Source organism: Berghia stephanieae, chromosome 2 (genome assembly GCF_034508935.2).
Source record: "Berghia stephanieae isolate SIO BIC M18660-M18661 chromosome 2, UCSD_Bste_1.3, whole genome shotgun sequence".
NCBI classification, from domain to species: domain Eukaryota; kingdom Metazoa; phylum Mollusca; class Gastropoda; order Nudibranchia; family Aeolidiidae; genus Berghia; species Berghia stephanieae.
The window spans coordinates 29,999,029-30,025,067 of NC_088361.1; the positions used below are offsets into that span (position 1 = coordinate 29,999,029).

The 26,039-nt window shown below is 37.3% G+C and overlaps 3 protein-coding genes across 5 annotated transcripts; 1 reads left to right on the forward strand and 2 right to left on the reverse strand.

Moving 5' to 3' along the window:
* The first annotated feature begins 2,507 nt into the window (after nucleotides 1-2,507).
* Nucleotides 2,508-11,726, forward strand: LOC144964684 (BLOC-1-related complex subunit 7-like). Of its 2 annotated transcripts, none has more exons than XM_078899196.1 (6): nucleotides 2,508-2,895; nucleotides 4,111-4,367; nucleotides 8,382-8,444; nucleotides 9,031-9,074; nucleotides 10,792-10,812; nucleotides 11,480-11,726. In XM_078899196.1, the coding sequence occupies exons 2-6, from the start codon at nucleotides 4,227-4,229 to the stop codon at nucleotides 11,529-11,531; spliced, it is 321 nt and encodes a 106-aa protein (XP_078755322.1). In that variant the 5' UTR covers nucleotides 2,508-2,895; nucleotides 4,111-4,226; the 3' UTR covers nucleotides 11,532-11,726. The 2 variants fall into 2 exon arrangements, with proteins under 2 accessions (XP_078755322.1, XP_078755323.1); XM_078899197.1 differs by having other exon boundaries at nucleotides 2,508-2,870.
* Nucleotides 11,727-11,734: 8 nt separating this feature from the next.
* Nucleotides 11,735-19,604, reverse strand: LOC144964683 (uncharacterized). Of its 2 annotated transcripts, XM_078899195.1 has the most exons (6): nucleotides 19,224-19,604; nucleotides 18,448-18,576; nucleotides 17,869-17,949; nucleotides 17,144-17,227; nucleotides 13,785-13,895; nucleotides 11,735-13,601 (listed from the first exon to the last, which is right to left on the reverse strand). In XM_078899195.1, exons 1-5 carry the CDS (start codon nucleotides 19,602-19,604, stop codon nucleotides 13,890-13,892), a joined length of 681 nt encoding a protein of 226 aa, XP_078755321.1. In that variant the 3' UTR covers nucleotides 11,735-13,601; nucleotides 13,785-13,889. The 2 variants fall into 2 exon arrangements, with proteins under 2 accessions (XP_078755321.1, XP_078755320.1); XM_078899194.1 differs by lacking the exons at nucleotides 11,735-13,601; nucleotides 13,785-13,895 and having other exon boundaries at nucleotides 17,021-17,227.
* Nucleotides 19,605-19,869: 265 nt separating this feature from the next.
* Nucleotides 19,870-23,067, reverse strand: LOC144964682 (uncharacterized). The gene is made up of 2 exons (XM_078899193.1): nucleotides 22,991-23,067; nucleotides 19,870-21,455 (listed from the first exon to the last, which is right to left on the reverse strand). Exons 1-2 carry the CDS (start codon nucleotides 23,007-23,009, stop codon nucleotides 19,870-19,872), a joined length of 1,605 nt encoding a protein of 534 aa, XP_078755319.1. The 5' UTR covers nucleotides 23,010-23,067.
* Nucleotides 23,068-26,039: the final 2,972 nt, after the last annotated feature.

A 26,039-nucleotide genomic window follows, 5' to 3' on the forward strand; every position in this document is an offset into this window, starting at 1 on the left:
TCGCATTAATGCCGTGAGTTGAGCAATAAGGCCAAGTTTCTGGCTCAAAATGCCTGTAGTGCAGATCGTAGTAAGTCCTCTGGATTCAAGCGCTATCTAACTTGGCCATATTATCTTCTCTATGCATTTCATTTCTTCTTTTTTATTGGCTGAAATGACCTAAAAGTCGTCACAAGCACCGTTCAATAGTTCTAAATTATTGCTAATAATGGCCAAATGGAATGGAACGTTCACTTTAATTAACGAAGTTTCCATTCCATTTGACTTCTGTTTTATATTTCATCGAGTTTCAAACAATGGCTAAGCACTAAGCTGCCAGCTTTTTTCAGTTTTAAATTGTGTATTCCCTACACCACTGTACCGAATACACACATGTTTCTTCCCTACATTAGTGTACCAAATACACACATGTGTATTCCCTACACCGAAAGAGATTAGGTAAAAGCGCTGAACGGCTTGACAGAGAGGGCGATGTTTTGGCACGGGCAACCGTGACTGGAGTGGGGAATAAGCTTCTATTGGTGCTCACATGTTATGACGATCAATCCAGGACGCAAACTCATTACCACTCTCGTGCACCGTCGCAAACACGCCCGGAAGCTTCGTCACAACACACTGTTCAACTAGATTCTCTGCGGTTTCTCTGAGTGGGGATCCTGACCTCCCATAGTGGGCAGGGAGGTACTTTATGTGTCTACTATCACCCTGTGCCTGTTTTCCAATTGCTTTCTGTCTTTGTCTTGGAATGAGATTACTTGGTTTTGTCCTGACCCTGGCCGGAGTCCTTGGCTGGGAAGGAAACAGACAAATGTATAATTATAGTTTTGGGAGATTATATTTTTTTCCTTGTAAATCATCTCTCTGTTATGTACTGTTATTATTTTTATTTCTAACATTTGAGTGTATTTCTCTCAGTGGGGACCTGTGCTGGTTTATGGTTGAGACTTTTAGGTGATCTCAAACTGAGTACATTGATAGTGTGCTCTTGGAATCTAAATCTATTCCCTATTTGAACCGATTCCCCTTTGTCTTACTTTTTCTTCAAGCCCTTTTCATTGCACATCAAGAATGTCTTTGCTATCCAATTTTCTTCCTTTTTACTGGCGCTGATATGACCTAAATGTGTTGCAAGCGCCGTAAAACCCTTAAAAACAAAAACATCTGCGATTTCTGGCTCTTGACCACAACGGGTACATGTTGGACAGGTGGCATGTCCGCACCGATGTACTCTTGAGCGTGCTGTTAAGCAGGTTCTCGGCCGAAGCCGATTGGCTGTCACCCAATGTCTCCTCTTGCTGGTGGAAAACCCTGGCAACTTCTCCCCCAGTTTCGAGGGGTCGATGTCTTCACCCCCTTGAGGGATTGAATTCGTCCAAACCAACTTCCATCTCATACATGCAGCTTTATTCGAAGTCAGGGAAGCTACGTACAAGGGTTGCCGAGACTTTCGGCTCGAAACAGGAGTACCGTCTATTTTGCGCTTGAGAGGGGTATTCCTATTCCCCCTCTCTCTGATCTTATTAAGCAATTTGTAATTGTCTTACGCCGGACATCGGGGGGTGGGGGTGGATTGCTGCCATTATCGGGCCCCTTTCTCTAGGAGTTGTTGCCTTCTCAACGTCTTGCTTCTACCCCACACTGGAGCGCAATACTCCGCGGTCATATAACTACAGTATACTTAAGTTACGCCAATTCCCTGGTGGAAAAGCATAGTGCCAGGGCGGACGTCCTCAGGAGCGCTTGACTAGCACCACACGTTGATCCCGCCATCTTCCTCAGAAGACTGTGCGGGCAAGACTTCCGGGCAACTCCTTTGAGATGCACCCGATAGGTAAGGCTGCGGTCCAGGGCATAGAGAACTGTGGTCCAGGGTAACCCGCCAGGTATTTCGAATTCGGCTCGCATGGGGGAAGCTGGACCCCAACGAGGACGTTCAGTTTATGGGTGTGCCATCCACTGCACAAGTGGAATGCAGTGACCACGGCTTTGGAAGTGTTCATCTTCTGGTACCACTTGTCAAAATAGGATTTGAGTCTGGTGACGTGCTCACTGGGTACTCTCTCGGGATGGGTCAACACTTTACTTTGATTCGCTATCGAGCGCCCAGTTGTCCGCGTACGCTCCCAGCCTCAGGGAGGAAGTGTTCGGCGTTCGGCATGTAGGCGCCAAAACGGGGCAAAATGTCTCGCCGCGTCGTTGAGAGACAAGCCTCAGAGCGCGTCAGATTAGGATGCCAATTGAGCATTTAAAATGCCAAGTTTGGCATTGCTTTCTTTTAGGCTTTTCTTCCCCTGTTGCATACAAATAGAGGATAATGACACTGATTTCAACAAAGGAAACAAAACACGCTAAAAAATAATATGCCTTATTCAAGACATGGGGAGAAATAGAGAATGGTTTCATTTGACCTCTAAAAGGCTGTCGTTCCTAGCATGTTAAAATTTATGGCAAAAATTATCTGGCAATATTTGTCACTGCTAAAACTGTCACAAGAAAGAACAAGATATGAAGTGAATAGAAAAGTGCCAGAAGACAATAGAGAATAAAAATTTTTCGCGGCGGTGGTGGGGTTCGAACCTGCGACCTTATTGGTACGACAACTCCGCCTGGCAGGTGAGAGCGTGGCTCTACCGTGTGAGCTATCAACGAACACAAAAATATTCGTTTCAAACTCAAAGTCATTACTAGATCCCTCTCTCACCCACTTCTTGAGACCGCCGATTCGTTCGTACACCACCATCGCGAATAATTTTGACCAGCAGTTAATGTTAAGCTTAATAGCCAATATTCTCAACACAAACATATAACATAGAAACGATTGAGACATTGAGTATGCTCCGGTGTATGGGGTGAATTTTTAATTCAGAAAAGTGAGTGGAGCAGGCACTTATGTTGGTAACAACAAGATATGAAGTGAATAGAAAAGTGCCAGAAGACAATAGAGAATAAAAATTTTTCGCGGCGGTGGTGGGGTTCGAACCTGCGACCTTATTGGTACGACAACTCCGCCTGGCAGGTGAGAGCGTGGCTCTACCGTGTGAGCTATCAACGAACACAAAAATATTCGTTTCAAACTCAAAGTCATTACTAGATCCCTCTCTCACCCACTTCTTGAGACCGCCGATTCGTTCGTACACCACCATCGCGAATAATTTTGACCAGCAGTTAAGCTTAATAGCCAATATTCTCAACACAAACATATAACATAGAAACGATTGAGACATTGAGTATGCTCCGGTGTATGGGGTGAATTTTTAATTCAGAAAAGTGAGTGGAGCAGGCACTTATGTTGGTAACAACAAGATATGAAGTGAATAGAAAAGTGCCAGAAGACAATAGAGAATAAAAATTTTTCGCGGCGGTGGTGGGGTTCGAACCTGCGACCTTATTGGTACGACAACTCCGCCTGGCAGGTGAGAGCGTGGCTCTACCGTGTGAGCTATCAACGAACACAAAAATATTCGTTTCAAACTCAAAGTCATTACTAGATCCCTCTCTCACCCACTTCTTGAGACCGCCGATTCGTTCGTACACCACCATCGCGAATAATTTTGACCAGCAGTTAAGCTTAATAGCCAATATTCTCAACACAAACAGTTGTCGTACCAATAAGGTCGCAGGTTCGAACCCCACCACCGCCGCGAAAAATTTTCATTCTCTATTGTCTTCTGGCACTTTTCTATTCACTTCATATCTTGTTGTTACCAACATAAGTGCCTGCTCCACTCACTTTTCTGAATTAAAAATTCACCCCATACACCGGAGCATACTCAATGTCTCAATCGTTTCTATGTTATATGTTTGTGTTGAGAATATTGGCTATTAAGCTTAACTGCTGGTCAAAATTATTCGCGATGGTGGTGTACGAACGAATCGGCGGTCTCAAGAAGTGGGTGAGAGAGGGATCTAGTAATGACTTTGAGTTTGAAACGAATATTTTTGTGTTCGTTGATAGCTCACACGGTAGAGCCACGCTCTCACCTGCCAGGCGGAGTTGTCGTACCAATAAGGTCGCAGGTTCGAACCCCACCACCGCCGCGAAAAATTTTTATTCTCTATTGTCTTCTGGCACTTTTCTATTCACTTCATATCTTGTTGTTCACAAGAAAGACCTGCACTGACTGACTGCAAGATAAGAGAGAAAGAGACTAAGAGACTTGCTACTCGCGAGACAAAATACATTTGTAAGCTATCAAGATAATTTGTAAAATAAAAAAGAAATAACTATGTCCACTTCGAAGATATCAGCTAAAGTTTCTAACTGGAACCAGGAAACAAAGGCACGTCTTAATGAGAAGATAACGTCAAACGTCAATGATGTCGGATCCTTGGTTCGCCAACTTATTCGGGGTTCCAAAACTAACGAGGTAATTTCGCCACTTTGATTTTGATAGGTAGCTGGTAACAAAATCATATTGGGTTGAGATCAATTAAACCTCTATCAATGTCATAATAAAGTGCTTTTCAACACGATTCTAATGATACCAAAATTTTGAAAATCAGATGAGCAGAAATAAAGTTATTTTAATTTTAAAGTTTGAAATGAAAATGTTGAAAAAATGTCCTTCCTTTAACTTTAACTCTATATCATATCAGCGCCAGTAAAAAGGGAGAAATTGGATAGTAAAAAGTTCTAGAATTACAATTAAAAAGTACCCAAGAAAAAGTAAGACAAAGGGGAATAATAGATCACCGCTTTTGAAGGTTAGTCATCTTAGGGAGTTCTAAAACGTGACTTGCTCGCTCACTTGCCCTCCTACCGACTGACAACTTACAACTGAGAACGAGCACCTTCCCCCCACCCTACCATGCTTCACTTTCGACCCATCGTCCACTTCTGACACTTCCTGTGATTGCGCAGGCGCATTGTGGCAAGAGTCCTAATTGCCACGAGAAGCAGTTCAGACTCGGGTCCGAATTGCCACTTCGTTTTTTAAAAAGTGATAAAAAGATTTTGAAAGAAAAAACCCCCACAAAAATGTTGTCTTTCACAATAACGTAAATTAAAAAAAACAAATGTCTAAAATGGGAATCGAACCCGGTGCTCTCAAGGTTAGAGTCCGACAGCTTGTCCACTGCGCTATGGAGCCACCTGACTGTTCGTCACATTTAATAAGGTCTTTCTAAAACTTTACCTTCAATGCAACTTCTACTTCTATTTTCTGGATTTATATTTCGATTTTATTAATTATTATTATTTTTATATAAATTTATTAATTAGAACTAAAACATCCTACAGATGTCACAATATAACTTTCGCCATGTCCAAATACAGAAACACAATATCGCTGATGAAATTGGGTGGGATGCACATGCGTGACGGAGGTGTATAAACACGGTCCGTTAAGATACACCGTCAATGGAGGTGTATAAAAACACTACGTTCTAATATGGCTGGTAGTAAGGACTCAGTGGCTAATAGGGCTGGTGGTAGGGACTCAGTAGCCTATAGGATTGGTGGTAGGGACTCGGTGGCTAATACTAATAGGGCTGGTGGTAGAGACTCAGTAGCCAATAGGGCAGGTGGTAGGCACTCAGTGCTGTAGAATAAACCTTGATTGATTGTGATTGGGAAACGTTTAATTTAAAATTCTTATCTGATTATTGTTTTGGTTCTCTGTGGCCATTTAAAAGGCAGATTTTGTAGAGCTATTTTCTTCTACAGAAAATCTATATACACGGTAATCGAGCATCTAGCTTCAGGATCTACATACACATTGGAGGGGCAGGGGGCATTGAGCTTGGTGCACGGTACTTATGACCTTGATTTGTTTCATTCCTACCCACTCCCCCCTTTGTGTGTGTGTGTGTTATAAGCAGCATATAAGCAGTAGCTGGGCTACCAGACAGCCAAATGCCCGATTAGTTATCTTTGAGCCTTAAAGATGTCAACGTCACTAATACTCTGGCTGGCTAAAAACGCATCTCTATTTCTCAGAACATATATGGAAATAAACTTGAACTCTAATTCAAATTCTCAAATGCTCAGCAAAGCAAACTAATGCTGGACTCAATTATTTTCCCAAATGCTCGGTAAAATAAGGTTATGGTTCGACAAACTCCAATCTGAACAGCATTTAGGTTGAGGGGGTCAGTTTTTTCATCTTTATATAGTCATTGTTTTGTTGTTTTTTCTTTTTCTTTTTTTTTTTGTTGTTGTTGTTGTTGTTAAGTAAAAATAGAGAGATTGCAAGTTGCTAGCCGTCATCACAAACATTATTTTTCTTTTTTTTTGTTTCAGTTTTCATTTTAATCTCGTTCAATTTTCTCTTGGCTTAAAAAATTCGGGTTTTTTTTTGGGGGGGGGGGGGGGGGGGGGAGGAGTTATTTTATCTAGCTCTAGAACATAGACCTGTAAATTCTCAGTCAATTCGTCAAATTCAAATATTTTAAAAAAGGGAAGAAAGAATTGAATAAAGACAGAATTCATGAATCGTAGTCGAATGACTGCAAAGTTAATTAGGAATGTTCCACAGCGCTACGCATAGCTCATGGACGTTTATATTAACGATGGATATATTGCCAAGGCTAAGCGACGCTTTTTAGAATTGCGTGTCTGAACACACCCCAGTGTATTTTCACACAGCCTTCGTGAAATTCTTTTTTCACTTTCCAAACCTGTCGTAGCCAATTTTAACTGAGCCGCCGAGCGATAAATTTCAGTTTCGTCTAAGCCAAAATTGACCACATTTACTTGAAGGACAGGAAAAGTATGAAAAAGAAAAATTCGAACACCGGAAGTTCGTTATGTAGACACCTTCAAATTGAAAGTTAAATGATTGCTACAAGCACATCTCGATTGTCTCATGTTGTAAACAAACTGGTTGACCGTTTCTAAGTTTTTCACTGATTGGGAACAATGGTAATTAGCCTAATTAATTCCCGCGCAAATTAGTTTTCTGCCATTGCTTTGCTGAAGTGAGTTTGCTATTTACCTTTCATTTTGATTCTTTGGATTTTACCGCTACGACGAATTACGAAGACGAGTTTCAGTAAATTTTTATAGAGCTCATTTACAGGTCTAAGAACATGCTTTCATCTGGTCCTCGCGGAAATGAAATGGCAGAATGATGAAAGATGGCGCTGATCTCTCATACATAGATAACCAAAGTTATCTCAAAAACGAAAACGGAAACTGTTCTAAGAAATATAGTTCAAGTTTATTTCCCTGAGTGTTTAGACAAATAGTCACTTCAATTTCTTTACCCATAACAATTTTTGCATGATCTCATTCCCAAATGGAAACATCTTGGGAGGAGATATTCCTCCACCGCCAATCATGGCAGGTAAAAGACCCCACACCATATTCTTAATGTCAATGGCGAAAAGGCAGAAAAATACATACTGCTAACCACACCATTATTATGGTCTTCTCATGCATACCAAAGGGCATCAGGGTGAGAATGGTCATTCCCTAAAGGAATACTTAACTTGGGTTGCTTCCCTTAGCTCAAGGAACCTGCGGAAGGCCTCCCTTTTCCTGCTCTAGTCTTACTCTTTCTTCAGGCTGATTCTGATTCACTGATACGGCTGTCGCCTACAAATGTAACTGAGACGATGAAGTTTAGGCCATAAGCTATTTATCAGACCTGACATAAGATCCCCTCCATTCACTGATATTGTTTCAGGTTTCTATCAACTCCTTGTCCATAGATTGTCTCCGGGTTTCTTTTGGGCTGTCGTCTTTGTCTTTTGCCATTAGCCATCCACCGGAGTGTAGTTTTTTGCAAAGCAGTTGCCATGGTAACATGTCCCAATCATCGTCATTTTATAACCCCTCTCCCCCTCCCCTCCCAATACATTACATCTCGGATTCAGCAAAACATTCATGAAAACTTGAGAATTCCCATTTTCCCCCCGCTATTTTACTCTACTAAATTCACCTCGCATTCAACGAAGATCATAACCACACACGTCGCTTCAACAAAATAATAAAAACTGGTATTCCTAATTCAGTGAGCTTTATTTCACAACAGCATTTTCTGGTGGACTGCATTCACATAACTAACAATTGTGACATAGTTGTGGGAGTTTGTGTGTGTGTGTGTTGTGTGGATTTAATGCTATAGAAACTGGGATTAGCTCTGGTTCCATTGGCCTTACGGCACTGAAGGATTCCTTAAAAATGGAAAGTTTATATTTGGGTACATGCATTTCATTTATTCCAGCTAAATACCAGCTGGCCTCAGTTTCACTATGGTCAGGGGTCTTCAAAACTCAATATCCATTTCATAATAGTGCAATTCACCAGTTGTCAAGCAATTATTTATCTCTGTGTGTTTTTTTTCAGGTAATCATCCATGTTTGAGGAAAGCGGGATGTATATAAAAAGTGCTTTATCCAAGGACACATTGAATAATTCTTCTTTTCTATACCCTCAGTTTCTTGCTCAAGCTGCCAAGAATTTTGCCTCTCAAGAAAGTTATATCCAAAACTCCACAGAGGTAAACTCATCAAATTTTTTGTTAAGTAATATTTCTTTTTAATTAAAAGGAATAAAAAGAAAGAAAGAAAATTAAAGGAAATAAAATGATTAACTCTTTAATAATTGATTTTCTCTGTCAAGATTAAAGTTTTAGTTTTTACACAATTGCCTTTAGACATGGAAACTGCTTTACAACCTTTTTTCTATGAAATGTTTTTTTTCTTCATTGTTGTTGTTGCTTCAAAATTGAGCAATATTGGTTGTTGTCATCTTAGAGGTCTAGTTAGCTAACTTAATTGAAGACAGACCACTTAAAGTATGAGAACAACATAAGGCAGAACTTTGCTTCTGTTTTTTGTTCATGTTTAAAATTCAAACTCAATGGAAAAGTTTCTGAGTCTGAGCATGACACAATATTTTTGTTTCATTGCCAGGCGATCAAAAGGTCTGATGTTCGATCCACAGTCATGCAGTGATGTGTTTTTTCTCTCTTATACTTAAGTGTATGTATTCTCTTTATGCTTCATAGTTTTATCGGTGCCATCCCTCCAATTTGTTACTTTCATTTCCATAAATGTCATGTACATAAACGATCTCCTTTTCAGACAATGAAGAAGATGGACGTTGTGAGATCGCATTTGGAATTCCAGTAAGTTCATCTTTTTTTAAGATGTTGATCGGTAGATAGATTGGGTTTCACTTCAGAGAATAACTTATTTAATCAGACGATTTTACATCATTCCCAGTGTACCTCTGTGTCACCTTAGACCGCACACTGTCCTTCTCTCAGCACACAAAGAAAACAAAAGCAAAGGTGGCCACAAGAAACAACCTCCTAAGAAAACTAGCAAACACTACATGGGGAGCAGATCCAAAAACAGTCAGGACAACCGCATTAGCCCTCTGCTATTCATCAGCTTAATATTCCTCACCAGTCTGGGCAACATCTTGCTATGCCAAAAAGATTGACCCTGAGCTACATAACACCTGCCCCACATTCGAAGAGCCACTGCTTCCAAAGCCCAGAAATATAAACAGGAAATGGACCCAAGGCACCCCCTCCATGACCACAACCCAACGACAAGTAGACTGAAGTCGAAAAAGAGCTTCATGACGGAAGAAAGCATCAACCCTTACCATGCAGCTGTATACAGACTTTCCACATGGAGGGAGTGGGACAATCATGCAAATGAAGCTGTTGAAGATCCGAGATAGAACTGCCCTATGGAACTTAGCTCCCCAGGAATGAATGCGTAACACTGAACAGAGCACGGGCAAAAATTGGGAGAGCAGCTGGAAACCTGAAAAAGTGGGGGCTGGCTGAGAGTAGCGTGTGTACATGTGGATGTCCAGAGCAAATGATGGAGCACATCCTTAGAGAATGCCAGGATGGGCCCAGCTGCACTGACCATGACCTAAGAGTCTGCTCCACAGATGCTGTGGAGTGGGTACGATGATGATGATGACTCTCTCAGACACTACTTATTTAACATTTGGTTTTATCTGCTGTGAATGATTTGTGTCAAGTTTGATTTATTTCAGGCCGTCGTGTTGCTTCATGTTTTTTTTAAATAGTTGGGAATTAATATTTTACCTGTAAATATGTTTTCCCTAAAAAGGGATTTTTTTAAAAGCTATATATTCTGATACCATTAGTAATTGATAAGTTTGTGTAATATTCTAAGAACATTAGAGCACTTGAGTGGATTTTGATTTTATGTGTTATAAATATTTATTTTTACGAATATTTTATTATTATAATATGGTATTTATCATATTTTTAAAATAGACTACATTGCTTCCAATGCAAGGCAGAGTGACATAATGGCAAGGTCAGATTTTAAGTGTACCTGCTAAGTTCAAATTGCACTATTTCAAGCCATATCTTGTGTCCAAGAGATTGCTACATAGCTTCAGGACAAATGTCTTTTTTTTAATACTTTTATACTTGTCAAACCCATATAGATACACTCTAAGACCACAAGATATGTGGTTTCTATTTTTATTTTTTTTAAATTCGTTTTTGTTTTTGAATATAGGGGTCACAGGGTGAGTGGGTCATTTCTGGGTGGGGTTCCTGACCTCCCACAGTGGGCAAGGCACTTACTGTGGCTTCTTTCCAACATACTTTCTGTCTTGGGATGAATTTGCTTGGTTTTGTCCTGACACTAGCCGGATATCCTAGCTGGGAGGGAAACAGTCAAATGTATAGTTAGTTTTGGGAGATGATATTTTTTTCCTTGTAAATCAAGCAAGCGCTGTAAAACCCTTAAAAACATAAAACATGAGTGGGTCATTTTATAAACAGCCTTTTTTTCTCTGTCGTCACTCATGAGATGTTACGAGAATTTGTTTTCTCTTTCCAGGCAATCTTCCATCTCCAGGAGGTAAGAGGATTTGTACTCATTTTAGTTACAACCTGTCTCTAGGTCCTTTCTTTTTTATTTACTCTTTGATATTGAACAAAAATTTCTCTTCACTTTAAAGGCATCTAAAGTTTTTGATGCATTGCAAAAGTAAAAGGTTTGCTTTGTACAAAAATGTTAAAACAAGCTTGCACACTTTTCTAGTTTGAGTGACCCCTGCTTTTCTGTTAGCTTACGACAATGACGTTGATTGATGTGACTACGGAGTGAATGAAAAAGACTGGGCATTCAATCTTTTTATGATGAAGGAATTGTAAAATAAAATTCAATATCTGAAAGGTCAATTTTTTTCCTTCAAGGGGGACCATTTAGTCCAGAGAGGGAAAAAACCTCAGTATTTTTTAAAATTGACACAATTATTATTTTGATCCAAAATAAAATAAAAAAAAACTGACAGGGGTAGTATAGTGATTTATATAATCCAAACATTTTCAACATTGCAGGAGGGGGGCAAAGAAACAAAACTTTTGATACAGCAAATGACCCCTCACCCCTGGTGCAAATTGATTGTTCTAAAATTACAAGTGGTGTATTTAACTTCGTTTTCTAAATACTAATAGATTAATTTTACATTGGAAAAATGATGTTTTATTTTGAAAGTTTAAAATTTTTTTATTTTCCTCATTAGTCTTCAACAACTTGATGAAGTACAAGATCAGCTATCAACCTTACAACACTGACAACATTGGACATATCGCAGTGTGCCTCATTTACCAGTTCCGCACATCCAGGAGGTAAACTGTCACCTCGGTATGGAGACTTATTGGGATCACTCTCGTTTAATATGGAGAAATTCTTTGTACTTATCGTGACAAGAAAAGACGAGGAATCTTTAGATTAAGAACTATGTGAAACAAATACAAACTATAGAAAAAGAGAAGGATTGGAAAAGAAATTAACTTTTATATAATTTAGTTGTGTATAATTTGGACAAGTATTATATAAGATCAAGGAGTTCGAAACCATTGGTGGACAGTGGCAAACTACTTTAAAAAAAATAAATTTACCATAGGATGTTTTAATGCTTAATTCATATTTGGAATGAATGAAAATTGTCCTATTTCCTGGCTGACAATAAAACCCAAGCTGTGATTCTACCTGCAGGGATAAATTATGGTCATTCCTCACACTCTGGACATCTGTTATGACATAACTACATGGTGATCTCCCCGTCATTGACGATGGGTCATTTGCATAAATTAAGTGTTGGGGATGAGGTGAGTGGAGAGAAAACTAAAGTGAAAGATTTCTAATGAAATATACAGCTGTGAGGGAGGGGCAGGGGGCATTGAGCTCGGTGCATGGTAGCTTATGACCTTGGTTTCATTCATTTCTACAAGGGGCGGGCATCTGGGTCACCAAAAGGTTACCGAGGCTTCAGGTCTCGAGAAGTCAGGTCGTCGATGCTTTTAGTATTGAGAAAGTACCGACCTTAACCTGATCTCGATGCTTTTTCTCGTCTCGAGAATCTCGGTCATTGATGCTTCTCATATTGAGTCTCGAGACTATACTGTGCGAGCGACGTACTCCTATACTATTACCACTGTCTGCGGTGTGCGTTGATGGTGCGGATGGCGGACAGGGAATAGGGGATGGGAGGGGATAGGGTGTAGGATCGAGTAAGAGTAAGAGCGTTGCCCTTGTTTTGATTTTGTTTTGGATTTTTTTTCTCTTGTTTGTTTTTTATTTTTATTTTTGTTGTTAACATTTCATGACTGATAATATAACATAGACAGTAACACACACACACACACACACAAATAAAAAAAAAAAGAAAAATAATCAATAGGCGGTATATGTATGTGGGGGAAAAAATCATTCAATGATATTCTTATTCAGGAATAAAAGTTGATCAATATGGCTGTGCTTCAGGTTGCTTCGCCTGGCAGAGAGCAGTTCTCCTGCCTTTGAAAACAGGCGTTCCGCTGGCACGGATGTTGCAGGTATCCCTAAGAATTGTTTAGCAATGTTGCTGAGATGAGGCATTACATCCTTGTTTACCTTCCACCACGCCAGCGGGTCCTCATGTCTTTGTAGCATTGGACTCTCTGTATATCTCCGGATCTCCATCTCTGGTCCGGAGATTTTTGTCGGGGCACGCCTTATCGGTTCAGTAACGTGCGCATCATGGGCGTCCCTTATTGACTTCTTTTTTGGCGGAGGCACCGCAATGTCTGATGCTGAGTCCTCTTTCTTCTTGGCATATTCACGGCCCAACATGTCTCTGATCCTGTCTTGGGTCCTAGCTAACGCACCCTTATCCGTGAAGTGTATGGTTGATCGAGTCTGAAAATCTTCTCCTCAACTGTTGCTGCAACTCTAATACAACGGTTGATTCAGAACATTGGGATGACAGGGATCTGTGGAGGAGCTTGACGAAGGGTATCATCTTCGATAGGGTCACTTTCTTTTCGCTCGACATTTCCTCGGTGACGAGCTGAAAAGGATCCAGAGCTTCTAGGGCCTCCTTCATCAATTCCTCTCCATGGTCAGGGACACACATGTCGCTCTTACCAAGGAGACACAACGTTGTTGTAACAGCTTCATGCTTCTCACAGCACCTCCTCATCATGGAGGCCGTGGAGTTCCAACGTGTCTCCATGCCTTGAATCAATTTTTTTGTTGTGTCTCCTTGTTTTTTTTTGGGTGTCTTGGAGCCTATCCGACGCTTTGACGGAGTGGTGAAAATAGCTGACGATGTCCTTCACCTTCTTTCTCACCTGGTTGACATCCACCTTTTTGATAGACTCCTGAAAAAGAAATGATATCTGTCTGTATAAGTAAAGTACGAAATTGAATTTTGTTTCGTAATAAAATCTACATTGTGATAAGAATCTTATATTTATATTTAATTGAGCAATGCATTCATGTGTGTGAGAGAGAAGTTAAACTTAAAACTAAATAACTCACTAACTTCAAGAAAGAAATATTACCAGGACAACCAAATTGAGAGAATGAGCAAAACAGCGGACACTCCTCAGCCCTAACTCTTGATTTACTGCTGCAATCATGTTAGAGGCATTGTCTGCTACAACTGCTTAAACCTGTGGATGAGTGATTGGGAATAAGAAATGATGTAATAGTCGCAAGGAATATATATATATATATATATATATATATATATATATATATATATATATATATATATATATATATATGTATATATAAAATATCAATTGTCACTCACATTATATGGCTGAGACGTTAGTTTCTGTGGCTTTATTCTACGTCCTCAGTTGGCGTAATGTCCGAAGAAAAATTTGTATTCCATTAGGTACCGCAAACTGAATTTTCAAACTTGAAAATGGCAGTTGATTGTTAGTTATATGATTAGTACAAGCCATTCGAAGAATTTTGATACCAAAACAAGGGTGTATCTTAAATATTAACTCTTTCGAGTTCTTGCATTTTTAGGGAAAATTGGGTGTCAGTGGAACTCACTCCATAATTTCTGTCCTAGACTTCCACAATCCAAACTAACATAAGCATGTTTGGTATCATTGTGTTTGTTATGAACCCCTTTTATATTTTATATAATAGAATTCCAAATTGGTGACCTTGAAACAACCTTGACCCAATTTCTGTTACTATTTTTAGAATTATTTTTTCAAAAATTCACCTTTTTCATAATACCCTAATAAGGAAAAAAAAAATCTATCATTTGAAAATCAAAATTTTATTCACAACATCAAAGCAAAACTATTTATACATGTTTTGAGAAATTTTCATGACAAATGGACAACAATTGAGTCAGTTTTAGAGTATAATCATATGTCAGGTAAAAATTGAGGAATCGCAGGAAAAATGCACATTACAAATTGATTACCATATGTAAACGTTAAAAAAATAAAACAAATGTAGTCATATTTGGTATCAATTTGTTGATAATGATTTAAATATTATGATAAAAATATAAAAATTTATCTTAACGGAAGCTGAAAATATAAATAAAGAATAAAAAAAAAAAAAAAAATGGTTTATAATTAATTTATACCAAAATAATATAATATTTCTTATTTAATTCATTTTTTATTTTTTTATTTAAACACTTAATATATTTAAAATTACCTATGTCATCTAGAAAAGATGAAATGGCTTGAGATTCTTGATCATCGAGAAGTTCATCTGGTAAATTATTAATGTTATAGATTTGTTCTCTTTCTTCTTTAATCTTGTTTTCGATTTCAGTTGAAGATAACTCGTCATCGTCATCGATAACAATTGCATCATCCAGGCTATTGGAAATATCTATTCTTCTGATTTTTGTTGTCGAGTGATATTGCTCATCGTCAATTTCTTTTTTAATTCTTCTTTTCAACATTTCAGCTTTCGTTTCAATTTCTTTTTCGTAATTTTCAGTAAATATTTCTTTACACATCAATAAATCATCTTGTGACCAATCATCGGGAAGCCAAAGAGTCTTGAATGGAATATGATGTGGTACAGGTTCGTCATCGAAAGCATCTATTTGCTGTTGTAAAGCCAAATCGTGTTCATCGTCAGTAAATCGGTGAATAACATACATTTTTGGATTTAATAATCCGTAAGCCTTTTGGATAGTGTTACTTTTTTTTAAATTTTTGAAAAAATAGAGTCTTGTTTTCATAATTTTGTTTTGTTCCGTTGTCAATGTTTTTCCAAATCGGTGATTTGAATTGAGCAAAACTAATGACGCTGTGCAATATCCGGGTTGCATATTCTTTCTTTCGCACGAAGCTGATCCTCCGGATAATAACGTTTTCCAAGCTTCGATATTTGTCTGATTTATCGAAATCTCTTCCCCGAGCACTAATCTCTTGTTCGGTAACATTTGCCACGGAAAATTATCATTTGCACTTATCCCGACGATGTGTTGTAGACAAGTAAATGTAGAGTAGGACATCATTGTTTTTCCCGAATTAGCTTCACCTTGCATATAGATTCCAACTTTCTTTTGTCCTTTTCCCATCATTAATGCTTGAATCAGAGCGACAAAAAATTTGGGTTTGATGTTTTGTTCGTGACACCAAGAATTGAGCATCATAATCGAATGTTCCGTCGACATGTAACCGTTTTTAGGTTCATCAGCTTGCACAATATTATCGAAAATTGAATTTTTCTCAACCTTTGTCATCATTTCTTTTCTTTCGGCTTTGAATAATTTATCAGAATTATATCTCGTAGTGGCTGATGTCAAAGCTTTATATACAGGAGATGATTTTGACAAATTTGCCATGATATCCTCAATTGACTTTGCGTTCGGGTATTTTTCAACTAATTGGGTCCAAAAGGCAAGTTCGATGTCATTTTTTTTCGGACTGTAAATGTAATGGAATATCAATTTCTTGTTGAATTTCAATACTTGAAGTTGATGGTTTATCCACTGTTTTTCCCGTAAAAAAGGGAATAATCTTCGGATTTGAAATTGGTAGTTCGGGTTCTTCATACGAATCTTCAAAAGACAACGGTGGTGGCATTTTCATTCCTTCTATGTCTTCGATCGCTTTGTTGATTTCATTTAGCAAATCTTGACTATTCGTTCCGAGAAATTGTTTTTCTACATCTCTTTCCAAGTACTGTATGAAGGGCGATATTGATTTCTCTGTTTTTGTAATAATTTTCTTTATTTTGCAATATCCGGTCGGTATCGTTTGAAATACAGTTTTCAATCGTCTGTACTCTTTAACTTCCGAAACGTTCTTTATTTTGCTTTTCAAAAGAATGTGCATATGTTGTCCATAACTTGGAATATCTTTTATCATGGAACATGTTTTATCATGAAAATAGATTGCCACTTCGTTTTGTTGTAAAAAACTTTTTGTTTCGTACATTACACGGATTTGTTCTTTTGTCATTTGTTTTTTCAAATCATTTGAGCAAGTCCAATTAGCCACGATTTTTTCGTATTTCGAAAATACATCTAGTTCAAAAGTTTTGAAAAAGTTTGCTTTGTCAGATTTCACTTTTTGGCCTTCTGCATTTAACGCCCAAGATCTTGGTTTGTATTGTTCCGGATGAACTAAAGTAGTATCCTTACATCCAATAACAATTCCGTAATAATATATTACATCAGATGGAGAAGTAAATTTAAATATCTGCAATACAGCGCTCTACTACTGTGTTACACCTACCCGGTAGTGTAATTAACTAAATTTCCAGACTGCATACATGTACAGATTCCAGATTCATTATCGACTGAGCTACCTCACCTCATGCTCTCTGAGTTCCAAACTCACTGGACGTAAAGCTTTACCAGGTAGAAGTACTTGGGGTGAAGACTGAAAATTTAGTAGTAGTAGGCCTAGATTCTTACCTCAGTTCGTTCATCAGAAACAGACACTGTTGGTAGGGTCACAATGGGGGATTGAGGAGCTGATTCCAGAACTGGCACTTCACTCTGAAAGGCAGGCAAAAAAATTAATAGCCTATGAAAGCATTAAAATTGAATTTTAAAACTGCTAGATATATTAGGCCCTATACAGTGCACACCTGATATATTGAAGGTTCCAAACGAGTTATCTCGATAAAAGACAAAGTCGATAGAGGCTATTTTTAAAGTAAGTAACTGGCAAGTCTCTCTAGAGTCTAGACCACATCCATCTGTGACTAGACCTGGTTAGTGGGGTGTGTGTGGTGGGAGGGAGGGGCGGGGAATTTTGTGAAGGAAAGGGATGAACAAATCATCTGGAACTGGTTTTCATTAGCTAGTCTGATTTCTGTTGCGTCGAATATAAGAGAAAGAACAAAGTTTGGAGTCGATATAGAGGAAAGTATTTACATGTGGCATATATATATATATATATATATATATATATATATATATATATATATATATATATATATATATATATATATATATATATATATATATATATATATATATATATATATATATATATATATATATATACTATTATACAGACACGTTGCTTATCATAGACAGCACTTTCAAGAATGGTTAAATTATCCTCAGTTCAAGATTCATTGTAATATTTGTAAAGAGTTGGATAAAAGACTGAATAAATAGTACATTCCTACCTCATTCTGTTCCATTGTTGGTAAAGTAGTTACTTTAGGGGAATGAAGTTCAAGCATAGATTCCAGCACTTGTATTTCACTCTGAAAGACAATCAAAAGAACAATACTATTATTATTAAATAAATAGTGTTAAATAAAATAATAGAACAAAAATTAACTCAGTGAAAAATAAAATGGTCAATTTCACTCTCACTGCCGTATTAATGAAGGGTATAGTATAACAATCAACCTGAATTTTAAAAAAACAATGAATCAAACACTGGGCACCAAAGAAAGAGCCCTGAAGAATTAAAAAAAAAAGACTAAAAATATGACACTCCCTTATAAAATATAAAATTTTGTAAAAATAAAATTCTTTTTTTTAAATTTCCTGTTCACTAACACAAATTTTTGGTATCCCATTAAAGTTTGAGGAAGTTGAACAGTAAGGAAAATTCTATGGCGAAGTACCAGGGGTTAGGTGGACAAAAATGATTTAATAATAAAAGTTTGATTTCAGTTTCAGTAAAGCAACATACATGTATAATATAAGCAATATTCAAGGAAAAGAAGAAATCATGAATATGGATCATTAATTACCTGTGTTAAGCTGATATCCACCAAGGAAGTAATATTTAAGCTTGTATCGCCATTAATGCCTTGAACATCACTGGTTTCAGTTTCACTTTCACTTTCAGGGTTCTCATGTTGGTTTTGCTCGCAGTGGACCTGTCAAGATATTAACATTTTCAGATAGACCAAAGCATTCATCAAAGTTTGCACGAAATCAATTTATTTTTCGGGTTTCACAAATTCATTCTTAACCAAACTGTCATTTGAGTGAGGGTTCTTTTACAATAATTTACATGCACATGGGACCTCCTGTCTTATTGTCCGTCTCAGGGATAAGAGGACAGAAAATTCTGTTAAAAGAGACTTTAAGAAGACATGCCTAACCCTATGACTATGAGCTACCATGCATCACAAATTACACATCATTTAAGAAGCTGCTACTGCTACTGATTTAACTAGTACCGTAACTCCTTTCCTCATTAAAATTAAAATACTCTGAAATTCTTAAAAAGTTAAAAAATTTAGAGAGAAAACCTCAAAGACAAATCACTAAATTGAAATAAATTTCTAAGTTTTCCATAAATGGCACATTATATTGTTAATTGTTCGCTAATAAAATAGTTCAAGATTTATGTTTTGGCATTAATAATTAATGATAATGTACAGTGTAGAAATTCAAATTAAATCTCATGAATCTCAATTATATAGCCCTGGGCTTTAAAAGCTCTAAATAGTTCAAGTTTAGATATAACACATACCGTATTTAAATAATACTATTAATACTGTGGTCAACTGGCACTTACCATGTCCTTTGACTTTGAGCGAAGTTTGACTTTATTCCATGACTCCACATAGGCAGTGTTGTAGCAATCCTCTCCATTCTCACACCCATGACAGAAGCAGGACAAGGACCTGATCAAGAGGTTGTGGCTCCCATTGGCTTTGATGCTATGAAGTGAGCGGGTACCTTTAACAGGATATAAGTTTGGGCCTTCCTCTCGGTCGATGGTTTGAACTAAGACGAAATCTCGCCTGTAGTGGCAACATACTCCATCTCTATAATCATTCTTCTGCAAGTAAGTCTTGCAGAAAGCAAATAAGTGCTGTGCAGATTGGATGACAGCCTGACGAGATTTAACTGAACGAGTTGCTGCACTTTTGATGACTCTCTCCATCGCATGCATTTTTTCCGTGTCTTGATCCGAAAAAATTTCTTTCCACCTTGACACTTTTTAGCTCTGACAGGTCCTTGAAAGCAATTTTATTTTTGTATTGCGCTCCACACCCGTCTGTCCATTGGATGAATCTATCAAAAGTGTAGCCCTTCGAAGATAAGATCTCAATGTTGTCGCTCATGAACCTAGCAACAGCTGCTGTATCATGCTTTAGATCAGGAGTAATGAAAGCAATAACATCAGTCACTACCTTAGCACAGTCATGACAGGAATACTAATTGACTATAGGATGTATCGTCGCCTGAGCATAGCTCCAATGAGCAGATTGTGCCTCATCCTGATAAATACATCTGTAGTTCTCTGCAAAATCCATTACAGATATGCTTGAGTCGCGTGGTGGGTGTTTTTTGACAAAGGAAAATTCCTTTGCCTGCCATTGGGCCCTGAAATAGTGCAAAGGAAATGTTCGCATCTCAATATAGAGTTCCTGTGTGACATCATAAATGGTTCCTTTTTTTGTTGATAAAACCTTCCTTCCTTCAACTGTTTCCCATTTTTGCCATATAGCTTCTGCTTCCATATTGAGGTCACAATTCTGGAAGTGGTCTGCTAACTTCTTCATGCCGCAATCCTGACAATTTCCCTTAAGGCATTTGAGTTGGTGGAATCCCCCATCGATTTCTGGTTCACAGAGTTGTGTGTTTAAAACATCGAGTGTTGACCTAATCTTGCATCCTGCTGGGAGGTTCTTATTTATGGTCTCTAATTTCAGTTTTATGTTTTGACAAATGTCACAAAGACACTGGTTCAAGTTCTCATCCCTAGACAGTCGGACATTTCGAGGTCTTAACCTCTTAAACATGGCCAAGCTTAAAGGATCTTCTACTTTTGACCTGTATACTGCGTAGAGATTGTTGATGGTCTCCTTTAATACAAACGTTGGCTTTCCCTTTTTTATCTTCTTCTTTTCTGACAGTTGGTTTGCATATTCTTCAGATACATAGTATGATTGTGCCTCATGGTGGCGCTTGATACTTCTCGTGCTCCTCTGTCGTAAGCATAGTTGGTTCGGAAGTCTTTCTAGTCGATGCAAATATGCTCTGGTAATACCAAATGCTTTGTGCACCTCCTGATGCATTGCTTTTTTCAAGAGCTGCTGTCCAATCTTCCTTTTGGTCAGGCGATCTGTCTTTAGTACGACTGAGGTTTCTGTCAGATCAATTTTACGTAACCTAGCTATTTCAGTTAAATCGATTTTGTGCTTTTTAATCAATTTAAGGATCATTTCTTTACGTGTCGACGGATTTGAAGGAAGGCATTCAGTGAGTTTTTTTAATTTTCGCTGGAAGGTACGTTTGCTTTTACTTTCACACTCAGCATTTTTCTTTTCAGTTTCAGAGTTGACTTTCAAGTTTTTCTTAATGTGGTATCTAGCCCTGCATGCCTCTCTGTGCCGTCTCCATTTTTGGGGCGTCCAGTTCTCCCTTTCTTTCTTCTTTCGTTCTCTGTCCTGCTTTCTTTTGGAATCCTTTTGATGTCTAGTCATGATGATGTTTGGTGTGGATGTGGGTGTCACGCCATTTTCTTTTCTTCTTTCGCGGAACTGCTGAACTCTTAATCTTGTCTTTTCTTTCAATTGTCGCTTATCTTCCTCTGAAGCATTTGCTTTCAAATTATCTCTGTATTTCTTGGCTTTTTCATTCTTCTCCCGCCTAATATCTTCATAATCCGTCCGCATTTTCAATCTTTCTCTATATTCTTTTGCTCTCTGGCCAGCAGTTTTGGGTGGTTTCTTTTTAACAGTTTCAAGTGGGTTGTCATCTTGGATTAATTTCAAGGCTGGTAATCTAATTCTCAAACCTAGGGAGCAAAAGAAAACACAAACAAAAAAAATCAGTAAGGAAGTATCAGTGAACCAAGAATCGAGTGTACTATATAAAACATACCTTTAATCATTGGATTTCAGTGTATAGGCCTACTTACCAGTTTAATTTAAAAAATTCTTTGAAAAAGCTGATAAATGAGCGTATGTATTACTTGTTACATGTGACATGATAAATATTTTGTCATGGTAACAAACCTCACAATAAATTAGATAGTTATAGAACAATTGTGTAAAATGAGCTATTGGAAGTAATTTTCATTAGGCTAGACTTAACATCTCAAGATAGACTGTACAAAGGCAGTCCTTTAAACAATTTTAGTCGACTTTTAAAAGAATGTAACTCATGTTATGCATGACATGAATCTATCATGTCCATGTAACAGGCATGACAATATGTTATAAACATTGGAAAAATGAATAAAAATAAGATTAAAAAGTCGGCTGATATAATTCTCATTGTGTGTGGCCATTATTAAAAGATTAAACAAAAGTAAACTTACAGCATTAAATGGACTATGATATGACTGTCGACTAATTGTTTAAAATCATGTGATACGCGTTACCCTGTGACATAGGATTTTAGATTTATTTCATGTCTAATGTAACATGTGTCACATCTTAAGTAATGAACATTCCAAAAATATAATATAAGTAAGATCATGCACTTCTCGACTACTCTAAATTAATAAGCAAATATTTCCCTCTACCTTTATTATTCTTTTTCACAAAATAACTATATATGCAGCGTTGAATTAGAGATAAATCTCTATACTCTATGATGCATGCTACATGTGACATCAAACTTGAATCAAAGTAACTTATATTTTCATGTCCCTCCATGTCACAGTAACAGGGGTCACATTATTTTGGTTCAAAATTATCGGTACTGATGAAAATGATCAACTCCATGTAAGGCAGCCTCCACCTAACCATCACACTTAGTCACCACAAGTTGTTTCAGTAACCACAATATGCAGAATTTGAATGACCATCGTGTAAAAAGTAATATTAAGGCCCATTAGGATGCATGTTACATGTGACATTTCAAAACTTCATATCCTGTAACACTCGTCACAGATTTCAACATCATTTCCATAACAGACAATATCTAGATCTAGATCTAGATTCCGTTAGCACAGTACCTCAACAAGTCTCTTTAAAGCAATATTTCTGTAGATCTAATGAAATGAAGATTTAATTCTGAGATGCTTTTTAATATTCTAAAATTCGCGTGACCACTGTTACTGCAGACATGAACTCTACATTTGTCACAAAGTAGCATAACGCAAGCCCCTATCAAAGACAAGATCATTGTGCACGTTCATAAGACTAACAACAGTTTCGTTTAGAATCCATCATTATCTTTAGACCTATTCAGCATCCATTCACGAATTCCACACAAAACAAAGATTTAGAATCCATTAAATCATGTGACACATGTTACATATTCCACGAAATGTGACCCTTGTTACTTAAAGGAAATATACGACATGAAATTGAAACCACTTACCGTCTCGCCTCGACGCCATTTTCACATCCAGCTTCTGCAAGCAAGCGGAAGAGCGGGTGTCTAAAAATAGAATAGACTGTCAAAGAGCGCACATTGCCGTATGTCACCATATTTTGCCGTATCGTTCGCATGTTACATCTTGACATGGATTTACGCTAGCGATACAAAAAACGCATCAATTCTCAATTCCTGCAAGCTCGCAGGACTGCTTCTTAGCTTACATCAAATGCTGTTTACCAAAAATCCTAATACAGGAAGAGTCATTGTATTTTATAATAACTCTGACTTATACGATGAACAAAGTCAGAGCTCTTCAAACGGACATAATTGTAACATGAGTCATGTTTGATTTTCAAACTGATTAACTTTATTTTTTTTTCAATTTTTTTTTCTGGTTTCAACGTCAAATTGTAGAAGATACCCATCTTTCTCATCTAAATATACTTTGGAGCAAAAAACGTTGCCGATTTATTTATATTTAAGGATATTTCAGTCTCATATGCTGATTGTCGTTTTTTTGGATTGTCTAAAGCCAGTATTTTCATCAAAATAACCTCAGTCTACTGTTCCCAGGAATATTGATGCTGAAATGCTATCTAACACTATCTCTTAGGTATATCAGCAATCAGAAAAACATGATGATACCATAATTTTGGGCATTTAATTGAGGGTTGATGACGTTTGAAAGAGACCTGTTTAGATGTATCATTAAGCTGAGCCTGACCCATATATTTCATGGAAATAGTTAATAGATACAAATATATCTCCCACCATTAGCTACGAAGCAATTGAAAATGACACCCTAATTTCAATATTCTGCGCGCGGACATGAAAATGAAACACAATCCGCTATTTGAAAATAGTGAGTGATGGATCAAAAATTAGCAATTATTATCATTGGTATCACTAGATTGAACACTGGCAAAATGAGCAGTCAGCATTACAAAAAGATCAGCCAAACTGCCTGACAACTTTAATTTAGTCTTTTGACATATCGCTTTCTGAAATCTAATTTCATTGCGAAATGCTTCTAAAGCTTGTTTTTTTGGTATAAAGAGTATTTACATTATCAACATTGGTGCATGGACCACCATGTTGTTTTAAAACAACAGTTAAATTAGATGTGACAGTGATTGATTTAACTTCTTTTTGGAGTTTCTTTTCTTGGTTTTCAACCATCTTCTCTTGCATTTGTATCTTTACTTTATCTTCCTCTTCTACTTTCCTTTTCTTTAAACATGGAGCATATGATCTACTAAATTTGAAAAGATTATCTCTTTCATTAGATGTTTTACTTGCAATAAAATCAACAACATCATTTCGCTTAGACATATGAATTCTAGAACGATTAAACAATGAACAATTTCTTCTTTAGTGGACATCAAAATCGAAGTCACCAAAGGCGCTTTCACCAATCAAATTAGTCAATGGACAATGAGCTAACTTAGAAGAAATTTCAGCGGGCAATGCTGAACTAAATGAGCCATCTAAAAAGTCTGCTAACTGTCGTTTAGTTACAACGACAAGTTCAGTACAAATGGTGACAATGGCATTTCTCATAATACATAATTGATCATCATTACAATTTGATACAAAAACATTGATTGCTTGAACAATAGGACTAGAAAGTCTAAATTCTTCACCAAACACACAGACAAAATCATCATCCATAAGGCAAGAAGGATCTTGGAAAAAAGCAAACATTTTCTGAACATACAAATAAAAATCATATTTCACTTTACTGCTTGTCAACAAAATCCAATATAGCCCAGTCACCTTAACATAAAGTAAAGCAATGACACATATCAAGCACATAATGGTGGGATCTGAAATGTCATAACTCAAACTGATCATTTTCTGATTAATGGTCTCTGGCAAAATGCTAGATGAAAAAATAACCTTGATGCTTGAGTGGTGAAAAATCAATGCTGCTGCAGCTGCATAAAAACAGTTAAATCGATTAGATTTGAATGATGGAATTAAAGAGCTGGGACAATGGGTCAACCAGTAAACCCGATAACCATTCTTCTGATCACCCCTGGGACCAAGCAAATCACATGCATGTTTGATTGTCTGTGATGTAGCAGTCATATCATGGGGTATTTGCCATTATGTTGTATTTGCATTTTTGTAGTTTTGAGAAAATGGCATTTGAAAGTTTGAAGTGCTCTGAAAAATCAGGATTTTGACCAATTGCTCTGTAAATCTGAATGAACATTGGATGTATGTTGCACTAAAGCGTGATGTGCCATTTCAATCAACCGAGGCATTTAATTTGCTGTAAATGGACTTTAAAATTATACAATATGGCAAACACATCTGTGTCTAACTTTCAGGGCCACAGTGTCTTATTTGCACATATGACAATATGGCATATTCATTTATGTTGGACTGGGTACTGTTTGATATGATATAAAGTTGTATTTGCACATACAACATTATGGCATAACACGATCCATGCTGATTTTACATGAGAGGGGGATAATACTGTTGTATGTGTAGATAAGACAATGTGGCACATTTTATATATATCGAAAGGATGCAGTTTGAGATTAATTTCGTCTCATTTGCAAATACAACGTTATAACTCTGAAATCAATTGGACTCGGCATAACACAGAAATGAATTAAAAAACAACGCACTGGTTCTATGTTTGATTTTTTAAACTGATTATCATATGTTTATAGTTTTGAACCATTCAGATTCATTGTCATCTAATAAAACAAGTCATTGCATCTACAGTGCAGTCCTGATAATTCGAATTGGGTGGGAAAAGCAAATGACTTCTATTTATCAGAATTCGATTTGTCTCCAAGCCGTGCCCTGGCCCTTACACTTACAAGCTACACAATAGCACAGAGTAGTAGTTAACACTGCATGCTGTGTAGGCCCTCTACTTCTAGATCTAGATCCATCGATCAATAAAGAAAGACAGCACAGAAGAGAAAGAGAAACGCGTGGAGTGGGGTGTGGCCTATGATTGTTCGTGCCGTGTATTGGTCAGCTTGTGGTTAGCACTGTGTGTTAGATCTATTTATAACCAACCCCC